The 16,540-nt window shown below is 43.1% G+C and overlaps 1 protein-coding gene across 3 annotated transcripts; it reads right to left on the bottom strand.

Annotated features, from left to right (window-relative positions):
* Position 1: 1 nt before the first annotated feature.
* On the bottom strand, positions 2-8,126 carry LOC147965969 (MADS-box transcription factor 57-like). Of its 3 annotated transcripts, none has more exons than XM_087528536.1 (9): positions 7,903-8,126; positions 7,599-7,814; positions 4,937-5,012; positions 1,276-1,337; positions 932-1,031; positions 806-847; positions 619-702; positions 370-533; positions 2-283 (listed from the first exon to the last, which is right to left on the bottom strand). In XM_087528536.1, exons 2-9 carry the CDS (start codon positions 7,778-7,780, stop codon positions 265-267), a joined length of 729 nt encoding a protein of 242 aa, XP_087384662.1. In that variant the 5' UTR covers positions 7,781-7,814; positions 7,903-8,126; the 3' UTR covers positions 2-264. The 3 variants fall into 3 exon arrangements, with proteins under 3 accessions (XP_087384662.1, XP_087384661.1, XP_087384663.1); XM_087528535.1 differs by having other exon boundaries at positions 7,599-7,798; positions 7,903-8,125; XM_087528537.1 differs by having other exon boundaries at positions 2-280; positions 7,599-7,798; positions 7,903-8,121.
* Positions 8,127-16,540: the final 8,414 nt, after the last annotated feature.

Raw genomic sequence — 16,540 nt, 5'->3', positions numbered from 1 at the left:
CGATACACAATTACTTTAATGTCATGTGGGCATAAGCATAAAAATTATGATGTTACAACTAGTATCATTACAACAACCATTATGTCACAACTTCAATATAATATAGCCCCTGGCAGCATAATCTGTCCTGTCTGTAGTCTGTGCACTTTTCTTTATGGGCTAGTATAGCGCACAACATGCTGCATTATCCAACTCCAAGTGCTCTGAATCATGATTTGATATTTTTGATTACCCATGACGTTGCCCAGAATGTATTAGATCGTCTTAGGACAGTTGAAGTCTGCTACATTCAAAAGCATATATCCTTGATTAGGTGTATGTATACTTCTTGGGATAATCCAATTTTGGATGCTAGAAGAGAATATTTACCCCAGTGCTGGAGCGTCTGTTTCGGAGTGCTCCTGTTCGTTTTGTTGTGCCTGGCTCAGTTCAAGATTAGCAGGAATATTTGCGTCTTGTACAATACGAAAGCTGTAGGGAGTGCTAGAGCTTTTATTTGCATCAGTGGCACCTCCTGATTCACAGCTCTGAAGCTGAAATTAAGTCGTTAGTTTAGCTTATTTCTGATAACGTGCCATCATTTGACTAAAGTTTTTGACAAAGGATTGTGCACCAAACCTTTCTGCTCAGTTCCATTTTTTGTTGTGACATGATGTTTAATCTACGACACAGTTCCGTGTTTTCCTGGTGGATTAGACTTCCCTGTTGCAGAGTTTGTTTAGAAGTTAAAATGTTAGTAGAAACCTTCTATGCATGCAGAGTTCTTTGAAATAATATAAGTAGGACATTAATTGTAAGGCCAAACCTTCCTGTGTAACTCTTCAATTTCACTTCTCAGAAGGTTGTCCTGTTTAATAGATTTTTGCTGCATCATTAGATTGAAGCAAACAGTAACACAAAATTACAGATGGTGGATAACACATGTAATAACCTTCCTTGTTTTGATACTGCATAAACTCATTTCGAGCCGATTCTCTAAACCCTGGAGATCTCTTACACCTAGGCTGGAAAGCTCCTCTCCCATCAGTTGCCTATAATCATGCAAAATAGTTACTCATGGCATTCCATTAATACAGTTGAAATACTTCTAAGTATTGCTAGTAAAACCCTGTTGTGCGTAAATGGGAATCACTTTGAATGATGGAGCATCTAAGTTTTGTTTGGGTACTTTTTTTATTATATTTCTGTTTGATAATTACAGTATGCAGCAGTTACTTCCGCTTATATTAATTGGTGGTTTATTTTCTTTGCAGAATTAATAGAAGATCACCATACTTGTGGCTTTCTTGCAAGTCGTGCAGTTGCTGCCTCAAGCTTGCTGCCTCCCTTTGCCAAAGCTATCAGAAAAAACATAAAGTTCTGTTAGTTTCCCTAAACTTTAAAACATGTTCTACAAAATTGATCTAGAAATGATTGGCTTACTGTGCTAATTTAAAGCAATATAATTACTCGACAACTGCATATGCACATGTTAGAAGCAAGGCAGTAGAATACTTATGTTTTCATCTGCTGGCAGGTAGCAACACATATAGATATATCACTCTGAATTGAGTTATGGACCAAACATTAAGAACTTCCCACTTTGTTGGCACATCCCATCTGTGAAATTACATATAAATTTATGTACAGGCAGTGTTCTCAGGGTATGGATTCAAATATTTTGGTGAAAACAGAATAGCTGCTGTAATAATTTTAGAAATATTATGCACACGGAGGATTTTTAATGTGATGGTGCGGCTGCACACCTATAAGCCTCCACCTTGCCCTTACCCTCTCTTCTAACCATTTAATTTAAGTAATCCCAACTAATTCAAGCCTTACTGTACATCAACATGGTCTCATCCTGTATTTGCATGATTCATCTGGAAGAAAGACAACATAATTTTCATTTTAAGTCATATCCTCTCAGTCTTAGGCAGCTACTATTTATGAACTTGGAAGCCGGCGCAGCAGGTATGGGAGGTAAGATACTTGATAGATTCTGAGGTTCAGTAATGTGTTGTTCGCTAATTTTGGTTGTCCACCTGTGCTACAGGATCTTCACAGAGTAGCAGGGTGTAGCAGAATCAGTGGAGCTCTTAGACGGGAGCAGCTGCGTCAAATGCTATGTATGTCCCAGGCTTGCAGATCTACTTAAAAGTCAAAATATCTCAAGTTTGGGCTCTGCTTCAGTGCTCACCTTTTGCAGCTCTACTCTTTCACTCGTCTAAATCAGCTATTGTGTTGTGATATCACTTCCCAGGGTCCCAACTTTGACTTTATTTTCGAACAAGAGGTGGGGCGGCGGCTGTTCTTTGATGCCGAGCCGCTGAAGTGTGGCTTCAGGAGGAAGGGCGCAACGGCGCAACAGAGTGTCAGTCTACTAGTTATTGCAGTTACATGCACATGCCCAAGTACCAACTACTGACGGACATGTCTTCAGTCTTGAGTAACAAGCATGTTATTCCGAAGCTGCCCGACACTTTTGTACTAATAGAAATCTGTTTATATTTCTGTCCACAACTTCACCAGCAAGGTGCAATTTAGAAGGAAAAATTGAGAGCTTGCCAAACTTAGGTATGTCCGATAGTCTTATCTTAGCCGTCTGTAAGAATTGCTAGTTAGGAAAGAAGAAAAGAGAGCAATAGTCTTTCTGTAGTTGTATGTACACTCTCTATGATTCTATAGACAAATTGCTGATGGTGTTTTTGCTCTTGTCTTAATGTTGTCTGTAACTTCTATCTGCAAACGGCATGTCCAAAACTAGAACCATTATAGCACAAGTTATCTATTTTATTGTCTGTATAAATGATCAGAAGTATGTGATACTGTTGTATTATGTCTTTAAAGGCTACAAACCAAAACCTCCCTAACGAAAACCAAACTAATTAAGCAGAAAACTGATAAAATGAAAGGTATAAAAAAAAGGCAAAAGAAGGTTCTAAGGGGAAAAAAACAGAGGCAAAAGAAGGTTCTAATGGTTCTAAACTAGATTTTGTTGTGCGATTCCCAATTTATCTGCACTTCATGATTTATGATAGGTCTAAGTTCTCAGAACTCATCTGTCGGTATTGACCCCAATAAATTTAGCCTCAACCCAACACATAAACATGGACTCAAGCTAGCGTCGAGTAGTCAGTTTTGACTTGTGAGGGTCTTTGCAGCCTTCTCCTTTGATCAAGACACACATTTTGCATGATCATGCATGCACGCATGAAAGATGTCGCAGTATCGGCAATAGCTAGCTAGATAGCATCTTAGTTTTTTCGATAAATGAAATTTTTATTAACTCAAAATGTAGCATCAAGAGGTTACAAAGTATAATGAGCATACACCTAGCTTCTGCATAACTAAGACAATATCTTAGTTAAGAGAAGAAATCAAGCAACCTTGACCCTAGAAGTTGCCCTCAGGTAAACCAACTTCACATGCATATCTGTCAGCAATCCTTTAATCATAGCCGGAAAATTTGATCATTTGCCCCACTACCATGCAAGCATACCTTAATTTCTAAAGTTCATATACAATGAATTACTACAAGACAAGGGTAATATTAGGGGGTAATGTAGATTTTTGTTTCAAGATCACACATTTCATTTTATATTTAGTAGAACGAATTTGAGAAGAAAGAAAAGAAAAAGATTAACTCAGCCAACCAACTGCCACGTAGAAAAAGAAAAAGAAAAGACCACGGGTGGTGGTTTTGCTGCTGTGTGGATTTGTTTGTAATTTATTGTACACACAAATGGTTATAGCTAAAACTGATTATATTCAAATGAATCATCGTACATTCTATCTACATTTTGCCTATAAGTGACCTGGTACAACTATTGTCTGTACTATTGTCTATGGACTTACAAGTTGAACCAAAACATTTCTAACGAAAACTAAAGAAACTAAACTAACCAAGCAAAAAAAAAGAGAAATGAAAAAAGAAAAGGGAAAAGGACGGGTAGCAAGATAGGACTTCTAAAGGATATGCAGATTTTGTCATGTGATTCCTAACTGATCTGCACTTTATGATAGGTCTTTAGGTTCTCACTAATCTGTCAAGACTCAGAGATCGAACCAGTAAACTTAAGCTCAAACCAAACACACACATGAGCAAAGCTAGCATCTGAGTAGTCAGTTCTGATTTGTGAGGGGTCTTTCCGGCCTCCTCACTTCTTCAAACAAGATACATGGTGATGCATGCACTCCTGAAAGACACCGCAGTCAGTGGCAGAGGTAGGAATCAAATATCATGGGGGCCAAATGACTTGTATGTTTTTTTTTTGATAAAAGGGGCCAAATTACACAATACACGTATTTTTCTTAAAATCTCAGCGATGAAAGACACAAAACAAGCATAAATTTGGAATTCGGGGGGGGGGGGGGGGGGGGCTGGCTCTTGCCAGTCCCCCTTTCTCCGCCAGTGGCCATGGTAGAGACAACACCATCTTAGCTATAGAAGAAATTAAACCAGCTCGTGGGATGCTGAAAACGTAGAAATAGAAAAAAAACACAGGAATATGATAGGAATGAATGTGCAAAACGGAGGATTCGAATAACATAAAATTTCTTACACTCGGTTCATAGGAATAAGAAAAATACATAAGTCCACACAGTCAAATCATGTGAAAAGTATAATTAGGATGTTATTATGCCACTGAAGACTCTGGTCTCATATTTCTTGCGTAAAAATTCTAAAAGGAGGTCCAAGCCGATTGTAAAATTCATGCGTTTTTCCTTTGAAAGTGAGATCAAAGGACATTTTCCTCTACTTTTCCTTTGTTTCATCTCTTTGAACCGAACAAACGAGTAGTGCTGCTAAAGGAATTTTTTCTATTTCTATATACTTTTTACATGAATCCAAGATGCCCTAGAAGGTACCCTCAGTCAAGCTAAATGACACATGCATGTGTGTTAGCAATTCTCTGATCGTAGCCATCTTATTTTAACTACTATGGATGCATACCTTAATCTCTGAAGTTGCATTCACGCCAGGCTGCTCCTCTTTTGCCTTGGTATATCGGTCTATCACAGCTTTCATGCTGACACAGTGACATGCAAACAAGCAAAACAAAATAGATCCGTCAGTGTTTCCTTTTCTGCACTTGCAGCTACAATAGGAAGACATTTAATCTGTTAGATATGACTTAATTCTCTACACTGTTACAAACTATCATCCCACATCTTTTTAATGCATGGTATACTAAGATTTACGTTCTAAGTTGAAGAATGGTAACTTGGTGCCTGGTCTCCGTGTGTATGCATAGAAGAAGTAAGAATCATATGTGACTTAAGATGTTCACAGTTTAAGTGATTATTTTCTTACATTGAACTGCAGTATTGGAGTTATTCATGATTTGCTCTTTCACTTCATGAGATGGGATTATTGATCTCCCATAGATTAATCTATGAACTTTACTTCAGAAACATATAAAAGGGACGAGCTGTACTGTATGATCCAATTAATCCATGTCATCTAAATTATACTAGATGATACCCGCAGGTTGTTGTGGAAATATTTTGCAATACATTTCAATGCAATTTTATTGTATGGAGCATGAATAATTGAAGTAACAATATGATAACTAAAACTGAAAATACATATGATTTATTGTGTTATGCTATTGCATAGTTGCAAAATATCTTGCATAATAGAAAGGAAATTCTCATGCATATTTGCATACTGAGTTTTTTTATGCATTGTTGCATGTTGTGATGGAGTGTATTTTTATACATGTTGGTGTGGGAACAATGTGATTTAAAACCCACTTAGGGTGCATTAATGCATGTTGCATGGTAGAGGATTCACATCCGTGCAACAATTTGGATGATGTAGAAGCACGCATGTTGAGATAATTAGAGTAGTGGAGATCACTCTCTTAGGGATATAGGATAGAATATGGAACACTGCAGAATATAATAACTCATGCACTAATTACCCTCTTAAGCACACATTTAGCTATCTTAAATTTGACCATATGATTCTCTTTTAGCGTCTTGGTATTTCGACTATAACATTATTTATGTCCTCTAGACTGCACTATTGCAAGTGGTGCTCCGCTAGGCCCTTTCTCTTGGTACAGTACATATGTCACTACCTATTTAGTAAGATACAATATTCTCCTCTCATTTGTTTGTGTCAAAAAAAGGAATATAGTTTGTATAAAATGTGCATTGCACGCACATGTATGGCTGCTAGTTTATAACCATTAATTTTCTTTTATACCAATAGTATTATCATTACCAATATGCCTCTAATTCTAAGGAGCAGAAAAAACCCCAGGTTTAGAAGAAATACAAAAAATATTTTGTTATTCAAGATAGTTGTAAATGAGCCATAGTAAGTTCGATGGGGAACTTTAACAAATTTGCACACCCTAAAAAATGATCTTGCGGGTAAGGTTTTTGTTACAATTACGGCTCTTGAATCTTTTCTTTTTGTGAAAGGAATGCTGGAAGGGAAGCCCCACGAGTGATTTTTGTTTTTGAAAGAATAAGAATAAGAATCCGAATCCGCATCCACTCCCCTAACCAAGTGAGTTAGACTCACTTCTTGTACTCTCTCCGTTTCTAAATATAAGTTCTTTTAGAGATTTCAGTATAGACTATATACGAATGTAACTTATTTTATAGTTAGATTCACTCATTTTTGCTTCGTATGTAGTCTATATTGAAATCTCTAAAATGACTTATACTTAGGAACGGAGGGAGTATATTGGATCCCATTCAATGACCTTTGTATTCCCTACTTTTTTTTCTCTCTCTCTCCATCTCTATTTGTGTGTGTGCGCGCGCGAGTGTGTCTACCCTAGAAGCCGGCCTTCACCCCAATCTTGGCATCGTCGTGGCCATCCCGCGGCTCTGCTACTTGCCACCTACAGATCCACCGCCGCAGTCCTCCTCATTGACCCGTCAATCCGATATTGGCCCACTAGTCACGTCCCTTGTTGCGCCACCTCACAAGTCCCAACAAATTCTAAGGTACCAACACCCTTCATTTTAAGCCTAGGGTGCATGAGTGCATTCTCCGGCTTTGGTGACCCCACCATGAATACCTAACCCACGAGCAAAGTCATTGTCCTCGGATTCGTTGACTATGACCTCTATGGCGAAGCCGTGAATCTCGGCTTCGCCTTTGTCTTAGCTCACGTTACTGGGGATCTCTTAGATCTGAAGGTGCTCTGGCGACCATGCCTTCTATCAAACCCGATGAAGAAGGGGATCAAGAAGGAACAACTTTTTTTAGAGAAGGGGGTAACCCTGGCTCCTGCATCATACAATGCGCACAACCATAGAAGCAATAGTTGGAACACGCCGACTAGATTTTAAGAAAATTCTAGGCAACTGCAACTCAAGCAAAATCGTTGAAAAATTGACTGTAGTGGTAAAGAGAGAGGTATACCTCAACCGATCTATATACACATCTAGTAATATGACATAACTAGCTAGCGAGAAGAAGTTCCTCTCTTATTTTTCGAAAAAAAGAAAGAGAGCGAGAAGAGCATGGGACTATGGGAGGCAGGCGGCGCTAGTACAGAAAACGGTCAGAAGATAACCTAATTAACCAAAAGCGATCAGAGTATCCGCATAGCACATGAGAGGTATATTATGTGAAACGAATTAATTACTTGGTGCTGGAGAACTCGTGGAGCCTGCCGGTGCTGGAGAAGACGACGAGGCCGACCTCCGCATCGCAGAGGATGGAGAGCTCCTTGGCCTTCTTCAGCAGCCCGCCCCGCCGCTTCGAGAAGGTCACCTGCCTGTTCGTCGAGTTGTCGATCCTCCTTATCACTATCTTCCCCCTCCCCATCTTTGTCAGATCTAACAGCTAGCAGGCAGAAAACCTAGATCAAGTTAGAGAACACCATGAAGAAGGCAAGTAGATATATAGAACACCGACCAGAACCAGTGATAGATACATAAGGGAAGTACCGGACTCAGAAGAAGAAGAAGAAGAAGAAGAAGAAGAAGAAGAAGAAGTGTATGGGGGCTGGTCTTATGTGGGGAAGGTAGAGCTTCTGATATTCGTCTAACTAGTTGTACCTAGTACCTAAGAGAAGGAGAAAGCAAAGCGCTGCTTAGGTTTTATATATGCAGGAATGGAGGCAACAGTGGCTGAAATAGCACTCATTCTGTACACCAAGCTACTCACTGGGCCCGGGCAGGTTACCTCAAGTAGGTTGTGCTTAATGGCACCTGGCTACAGCTAGCGTGTTTCTTTTTTTTTTGGCGGAAAACAGCTAACGTGTTAGGCATCTCTAACGGGTACCCGCAAATTTTTCTCCTACACCCGTCCGCGGACAAAAAGGACTAATCCACACACACGTATGCCGAAGAACGCCATCTAACAGTAGCCACATATATTTTGACAACAGTTTAAACTAACCGGATGAAATTCATGCAAACGGGCGAATTTTAATATAAACACGTCGGATTTCATTTGAAATAGAATAATTTATACATAAAAGCGAACGATATTTCGTTTGCTAAACTAAAACCCTAAACTACTCTATACTTGACGGTGACCTCGTATGCCATGCCGGGCTGGCCGACGGTTCCTCCTCCGTTACTGTCACCCGCTCCGTCGTCGGAGTCAGGCTTCACGCAGCGAAAGGTGGCGGCGTCGTGGCAGGGCTTCCCGGCACCCGCCTGAAGCCCGCAGATGATCCTCTCCGATCCGCTTCCTCCCGCATCATGCGCAGTGCGGCCACGGCCACCGACGACGTGGGCGGGGTGAGAGGCCAGCGGGCCATGGAGAAGGCGGCATTGGCGGCAACAATCTCAGCGAGAGACCACTCCTCGCTGTACTTGGCCATCTCCCCATCGAGGCGGCGGAGATGACACTTGCTCGTTTCCGTCGTAGTCACATAGCGGTCCAGAGCTCAGGCGTACACCAGCTTCGGGTCCGCCGCGATGGGTGGCGGCAGGATGTCGGAGTCAGCGAATTCCAAACGGCGTGCCGTGTTGCGCCTGTCCCGCTGACGCCGCTCCCTGTTGTCATACTCCCGCGTCGTTATGGCGCTCCGAGACGACGAAGAGCTGTCGTTGCGCCGCCGCTAAGATAGTGCCGAAGGTGACCGCACTCTTAGGGAAAAGCCTAGCAGTAGCGCATGTCAAATGCCTAGCAGTAGCGCGGGTTGCCGCGCTACTGCTACGGCACTACAACTAACTTTTAGCAGTAGTGCGTGTTGACCCGCGCTACTGCTATCCATAGGTAGCAGCAGCACATTTTATGAAACCCTGCTGTTGCTAATAGCTTCAACGCCTTAACTTACAGCTTGCTACTGCTAAACCCACGTTGCTGTTAAAAACATACCTCGTGCTACTGTTATTATTTTCTGATTTTTTTTCTGGTGCATATTTCCTTTGTATTTATACATGTTTTATACAATAGTTTCTACAATATCATACACATGCAAAGAAGTAGTGAGGAAGAAGCGAAGTGAGGGAGAGAGAAGGGGGGAGGGAAAAGTGAAGGAAGAGAGGGGGGGGGAGGGGAGGGGGGAGGGATAGAAAAAGTGGCTGCTGCTGCGCCTTAGCAGCAACGCGGTAGGGAAAACACGCTACTGCTAAAGGGCTAGCAGTAGCGCGGTCCTGCTAGACGCGTTGCTGCTATGTGGCGCCCGCCATGTGGCACGGTACAAACTTAGTTGCAACGATGGGTCTGTGGCACGTGCTACTTCAGACTTTTTAGCAGTAGCGCGCTTCCTGAGGGCCGCGTTGCTGCTATACATAGCCTGGTGGCTGATACGTCTCCGTCATATCTATAATTTTTGATTGTTCCATGCCAATATTCTACAATTTTCATATACTTTTGGCAACTTTTTATACTATTTTTGGGACTAACATATTGATCCAGTGCTCAGTGCCAGTTCCTGTTTGTTGCATGTTTTTTGTTTCGCAGAATATCCATATCAAACGGAGTCCAAACGGAATAAAAACTGACAGAGATTTTTTTTGGAATATATATGATTTTTGGGAAGAAAAATCCACGCGAGACGATGCTCGAGGGGCCCACGAGGCAGGGGGCGCGCCCCAGGGAGGCAGGCGCGCCCCAGACCCTCGTGGCCACCCCGTAAGGCGGTTGATGCCCTTCTTTCGCCGCAAGAAAGATAATATCCGGATAGAGATCGTGTTAAAATTTCAGCCCAATCGGAGTTACGGATCTCCGGGAATATAAGAAACGGTGAAAGGGAAGAATCTGAGAACGCAGAAACAGAGAGAGACAGAGAGACAGATCCAATCTCGGAGGGGCTCTCTGTTGGGGAACGTAGCAGAAAACAAAAACTTTCCTACGGTTTCACCAAGATCCATCTAGGAGTTCATCTAGCAACGAGTGATTAGATGCATCTACGTACCTTGTAGATCGCGTGCGGAAGCGTTCAAAGAACGGTGATGATGTAGTCGAACACGACGTGATCCAAATCACCGATGACCAAGCGCCGAACGGACGGCACCTCCGCGTTCAACACACGTACGGGACGGGAGACGTCTCCTCCTTCTTGATCCAGCAAGAGGGAAGGAGAGTTTGATGAAGATCCAGCAGCACGACGGCGTGGTGGTGGATGCAGGGCATCACAGTAGCAGGGCTTCGCCTATACTACAAGAGAGAGACGTAACGGGGAGAGAGGGAGGCGCCAGGGGCTGGTGTGTCAAGTCCCTCCTCTCCCCCACTATATATAGGAGGGCCAAGGGGGGTTGGTGCGCAGCCTAGGAGATCCAATCTCCTAGGTGCGGCTGCCAAGGGGAGGTTTCCCTCCCCCCCAAGGCACCTAGAGGTGCCTTCCACCACTTGGACTCTTCCTTTAAGTGGAACCCTAGGCGCATGGGCCTTTGGGGCTGGTGCCCTTGGCCCATCTAGGCCAAGGCGCACCCCCTACAGCCCATGTGGCCCCCCGGGACAGGTGGCCCCACCCGGTGGGCCCGCGGGACCCCTCCGGTGGTCCCGGTACAATACCGATAACCCCGAAACTTGTCCCGATGGCCAAAACAGCACTTCCTATATATAATTCTTTACCTCCGGACCATTTCGGAACTCCTCTTGACGTCCGGGATCTCATCCGGGACTCCGAACAACATTCGGGTTACTGCATACACATATCTTCACAACCCTAGCGTCACCGAACCTTAAGTGTGTAGACCCTACGGGTTCGGGAGACATGCAGACATGACCGGGACGACTCTCCGGTCAATAACCAACAGCGGGATCTGGATACCCATGTTGGCTCCCACATGCTCCACGATGATCTCATCGGATGAACCACGATGTCGAGGATTAAACAACCCCGTATACAATTCCCTTTGTCAATCGGTATGTTACTTGCCCGAGACTCGATCGTCGGTATCCCAATACCTTGTTCAGTCTCGTTACCGGCAAGTCACTTTACTCGTACCGTAACGCATGATCCCGTGATCAACCACTTGGTCACCTTGAGCTCATAATGATGATGCATTACCGAGTGGGCCCTGTGATACCTCTCCGTTATATGGAATGACAAATCCTAGTCTCGATCCGTGTCAACCCAACAGACACTTTCGGAGATACCCATAGTGCACCTTTATAGTCACCCAGTTACGTTGTGATGTTTGATACACCCAAAGCACTCTTACGGTATCCGGGAGTTACACGATCTCATGGTCAAAGGAAAAGATACTTGACATTGGAAAAGCTCTAGCAAACGAACTACACGATCTTGTGCTATGCTTAGGATTATGTCTTGTCCATCACATCATTCTCCTAATGATGTGATCCCGTTATCAATGACATCCAATGTCCATAGCCAGGAAACCATGACTATCTGTTGATCAACGAGCTAGTCAACTAGAGGCTTACTAGGGACATATTATGGTCTATGTATTCACACGTGTATTACGATTTCCGGATAATACAGTTATAGCATGAATAAAGACAATTATCATGAACAAAGAAATATAATAATACTTTTATTATTGCCTCTAGGGCATATTTCCAACAGTCTCCCACTTGCACTAGAGTCAATAATCTAGTTACATTGTGACGAATCGAACACCCATGGAATTCTGGTGTTGATCATGTTTTGCCCTAGGGAGAGGTTTAGTCAACGGATCTGCTATATTCAGGTCCGTATGTACTTTACAAATCTCTATGTCTCCATCTTGAACATTTTCACGAATGGAGTTGAAGCGACGCTTGATGTGCCTTGTCTTCTTGTGAAACCTGGGCTCCTTGGCAAGTGCAATAGCTCCAGTGTTATCACAAAAGAGTTTAATTGGCCTCGACGCATTGGGTATGACTCCTAGGTCGGTGATGAACTCCTTCACCCATATTGCTTCATGTGCTGCCTCTGAGGCTGCCATGTACTCCGCTTCACATGTAGATCCCGCCACGATGCTCTGTTTGCAGCTGCACCAGCTCACTGCTCCACCATTCAACATATACACGTATCCGGTTTGTGACTTAGAGTCATCCAGATCTGTGTCGAAGCTAGCGTCGACGTAACCCTTTACGACGAGCTCTTCGTCACCTCCATAAACGAGAAACATTTCCTTAGTCCTTTTCAGGTACTTCAGGATATTCTTGACCGCTGTCCAGTGTTCCTTGCCGGGATTACTTTGGTACCTTCCTACCAAACTTACGGCAAGGTTTACATCAGGTCTGGTACACAGCATGTCATACATAATAGAACCTATGGCTGAGGCATAGGGGATGACACTCATCTCTTCTATTTCTTCTGCCGTGGTCGGACATTGAGCTGAGCTCAATTTCACACCTTGTAACACAGGCAAGAACCCCTTCTTAGAATGATCCATATTGAACTTCTTCAATATCTTATCAAGGTATGTGCTTTGTGAAAGACCTATGAGGCATCTCGATCTATCTCTATAGATCTTGATGCCTAATATATAAGCAGCTTCTCCAAGGTCCTTCATTGAAAAACTCTTATTCAAGTAGGCCTTGATGCTGTCCAAGAGTTCTATATCATTTCCCATCAAAAGTATGTCATCTACATATAATATGAGAAATGCTACAGAGCTCCCACTCACTTTCTTGTAAACGCAGGCTTCTCCATAAGTCTGCGTAAACCCAAACGCTTTGATCATCTCATCAAAGCGAATGTTCCAACTCCGAGATGCTTGCACCAGCCCATAAATCGAGCGTTGGAGCTTGCACACCTTGTCAGCATTCTTAGGATCGACAAAACCTTCCGGCTGCATCATATACAATTCTTCCTTAAGGAAACCATTAAGGAATGCCGTTTTGACGTCCATTTGCCATATTTCATAATCGTAGAATGCGGCAATTGCTAACATGATTCGGACGGACTTTAGCTTCGCTACCGGTGAGAAAGTCTCATCGTAGTCAACCCCTTGAACTTGTCGATAACCCTTAGCGACAAGCCGAGCTTTATAGATGGTCACATTACCATCCGCGTCTGTCTTCTTCTTAAAGATCCATTTATTTTCTATGGCTCGCCGTTCAGCGGGCAAGTCAGTCAAAGTCCATACTTCGTTTTCATACATGGATCCTATCTCGGATTTCATGGCTTCTAGCCATTTGTTGGAATCCGGTCCCGCCATCGCTTCTTCATAGTTCGAAGGTTCACCGTTGTCTAACAACATGATTTCCAAGACAGGGTTGCCGTACCACTCTGGTGCGGAACGTGTCCTTGTGGACCTTCGGATTTCAGTAGGAGCTTGATCAGAAGTATCTTGATCATCATGAATAACTTCCTCTCTAGTCGGTGCAGGCACCTCAGGAACATTTTCTTGAGTTGCGCCATTTACCGGTTCAAGAGGCAATACTTCATCAAGTTCTACTTTCCTCCCACTTACTTCTTTCGAGAGAAACTCTTTCTCTAGAAAGGATCCATTCCTGGCAACAAAGATCTTGCCTTCGGATCTGAGGTAGAAGGTATACCCAGCAGTTTCTTTAGGGTATCCTATGAAGACGCATTTTTCCGACTTGGGTTCGAGCTTTTCAGATTGAAGTTTCTTGACATAAGCATCGCACCCCCAAACTTTTAGAAACGACAGCTTAGGTTTCTTCCCAAACCATAATTCATACGGTGTCGTCTCAACGGATTTCGACGGAGCCCTATTTAAAATGAATGCGGCAGTCTCTAAAGCATAGCCCCAAAAAGATAGCGGTAAATCGGTAAGAGACATCATAGATCGCACCATATCTAATAGAGTGCGATTACGACGTTCGGACACACCGTTACGCTGAGGTGTTCCAGGCGGCGTGAGTTGTGAAACTATTCCACATTTTCTTAAGTGTGTGCCAAATTCGTGACTCAAGTATTCTCCTCCACGATCTGATCGTAGAAACTTGATTTTCCTGTCACGTTGATTTTCAACCTCACTCTAAAATTCCTTGAACTTTTCAAAGGTTTCAGACTTGTGTTTCATTAAGTAGACATATCCATATCTACTCAAGTCATCAGTGAGGGTGAGAACATAACGATAGCCACCGCGAGCCTCAACACTCATTGGATCGCACACATCAGTATGTATGATTTCCAATAAGTTGGTTGCTCGCTCCATTGTTCCTGAGAACGGAGTCTTGGTCATTTTTCCCATGAGGCATGGTTCGCACGTGTCAAATGATTCATAATCAAGAGACTCTAAAAGTCCATCTGCATGGAGCTTCTTCATGCGTTTGACACCTATGTGACCAAGGCGGCAGTGCCACAAGTATGTGGGACTATCATTATCAACCTTACATCTTTTGGTACTCACACTATGAACATGTGTAGTAATACGCTCGAGATTCATTAAGAATAAACCATTGACTATCGGAGCATGACCATAAAACATATCTCTCATATAAATAGAACAACCATTATTCTCGGATTTAAATGAGTAGCCATCTCGTATTAAACGAGATCCTGATACAATGTTCATGCTCAAACATGGCACTAAATAACAATTATTGAGGTTTATAACTAATCCCGTAGGTAAATGTAGAGGTAGCGTGCCGACGGCGATCACATCGACCTTGGAACCATTCCCGACGCGCATCGTCACCTCGTCCTTCGCCAGTTTCCGTTTATTCCGCAGCTCCTGCGGTGAGTTACAAATATGAGTAACGGCACCGGTATCAAATACCCAGGAGTTACTACGAGTACTGGTAAGGTACACATCAATTACATGTATATCAAATATACCTTTGGTGTTGCCGGCCTTCTTGTCCGCTAAGTATTTGGGGCAGTTCCGCTTCCAGTGACCCTTCCCTTTGCAATAAAAGCACTCTGTCTCAGGCTTGGGTCCATTCTTTGACTTCTTCCCGACAGCTTGCTTGCCGGGCGCAGCAACTTCCTTGCCGTCCTTCTTGAAGTTCTTTTTACCCTTGCCCTTCTTGAACTTAGTGGTTTTATTCATCATCAACACTTGATGTTCCTTCTTGACTTCTACCTCTGCTGATTTCAGCATAGCAAATACTTCAGGAATGGTCTTTACCATCCCCTGCATATTGAAGTTCATCACAAAGCTCTTGTAGCTTGGTGGAAGCGACTGGAGGATTCTGTCAATGACCGCGTCATCCGGGAGATTAACTCCCAGCTGAGTCAAGCGGTTATGTAACCCAGACATAGTGAGTATGTGCTCACTCACAGAACTATTTTCCTCCATCTTACAGCTGAAGAACTTATCGGAGACTTCATATCTCTGGATCCGGGCATGAGCTTGAAAAACCATTTTTAGCTCTTCGTACATCTCATATGCTTCATGTCTCTCAAAACGCTTTTGGAGCCCCGGCTCTAAGCTGTAAAGCATGCCGCACTGAACGAGGGAGTAGTCATCAGTACGTGTCTGCCAAGCGTTCATAGCGTCTTGGTTCTGTGGGACGGGTGGATCACCTAGCGGTGCTTGTAGGACGTAATCTTTCTTGGCAGCTATGAGGATGATCCTCAGGTTCCGGACCCAGTCCGTATAGTTGCTGCCATCGTCTTTCAGCTTGGTTTTCTCTAGGAACGCGTTGAAATTGAATACAACGTTGGCCATTTGATCTACAAGACATATTGTAAAGATTTTAGACTAAGTTCATGATAATTAAGTTCATCTAATCAAATTATTAATGAACTCCCACTCAGATTAGACATCCCTCTAGTCATCTAAGTGTTACACGATCCGAGTCGACTAAGCCGTGTCCGATTAACACGTGAGACGGACTAGTCATCGTCGGTGAACATCTTCATGTTGATCGTATCTTCCATACGACTCATGTTCGACCTTTCGGTCTCTGTGTTCCGAGGCCATGTCTGTACATGCTAGGCTCGTCAAGTTAACCCTAAGTGTTTTTGCATGTGTAAAACTGTCTTACACCCGTTGTATGTGAACGTAAGGATCTATCACACCCGATTAACACGTGGTGCTTCGAAACGACGAACTGTAGCAACGGTGCACAGTTAGGGGAGAACACTTCTTGAAATTGTTGTAAGGGATCATCTTATTTACTACCGTCGTTCTAAGTAAACAAGATGCAAAACATGATAAACATCACATGGCTCCTTTGATCTCCATCTTGGGCTCCATGTTCATTCTGTCACCGTCATACTCATCGACATGTAAGTTGTGATTCCTTGTACAATAG

The sequence above is a fragment of the Triticum urartu genome, chromosome 6A (genome assembly GCF_056163025.1).
Source record: "Triticum urartu cultivar PI428250 chromosome 6A, HENAU_Tu73, whole genome shotgun sequence".
In the NCBI taxonomy this organism is placed as follows: domain Eukaryota; kingdom Viridiplantae; phylum Streptophyta; class Magnoliopsida; order Poales; family Poaceae; genus Triticum; species Triticum urartu.
This window is presented reverse-complemented; position numbering and strand designations above follow the sequence as displayed.

Bases quoted from the DNA above. Each gene is read 5' to 3' on its own strand.
- LOC147965969 (XM_087528536.1), bottom strand. From the start codon at position 7,780: ATGGGGAGGGGGAAGATAGTGATAAGGAGGATCGACAACTCGACGAAC. The intron at 1,032-1,275 runs GTATGGTGATCT...GCATGATTATAG, and splicing joins GACTTGCAAGAAAGCCACAA to GCAACTGATGGGAGAGGAGC. The intron at 848-931 runs GTTATTACATGT...TCTATTAAACAG, and splicing joins GCAGTATCAAAACAAGGAAG to GACAACCTTCTGAGAAGTGA.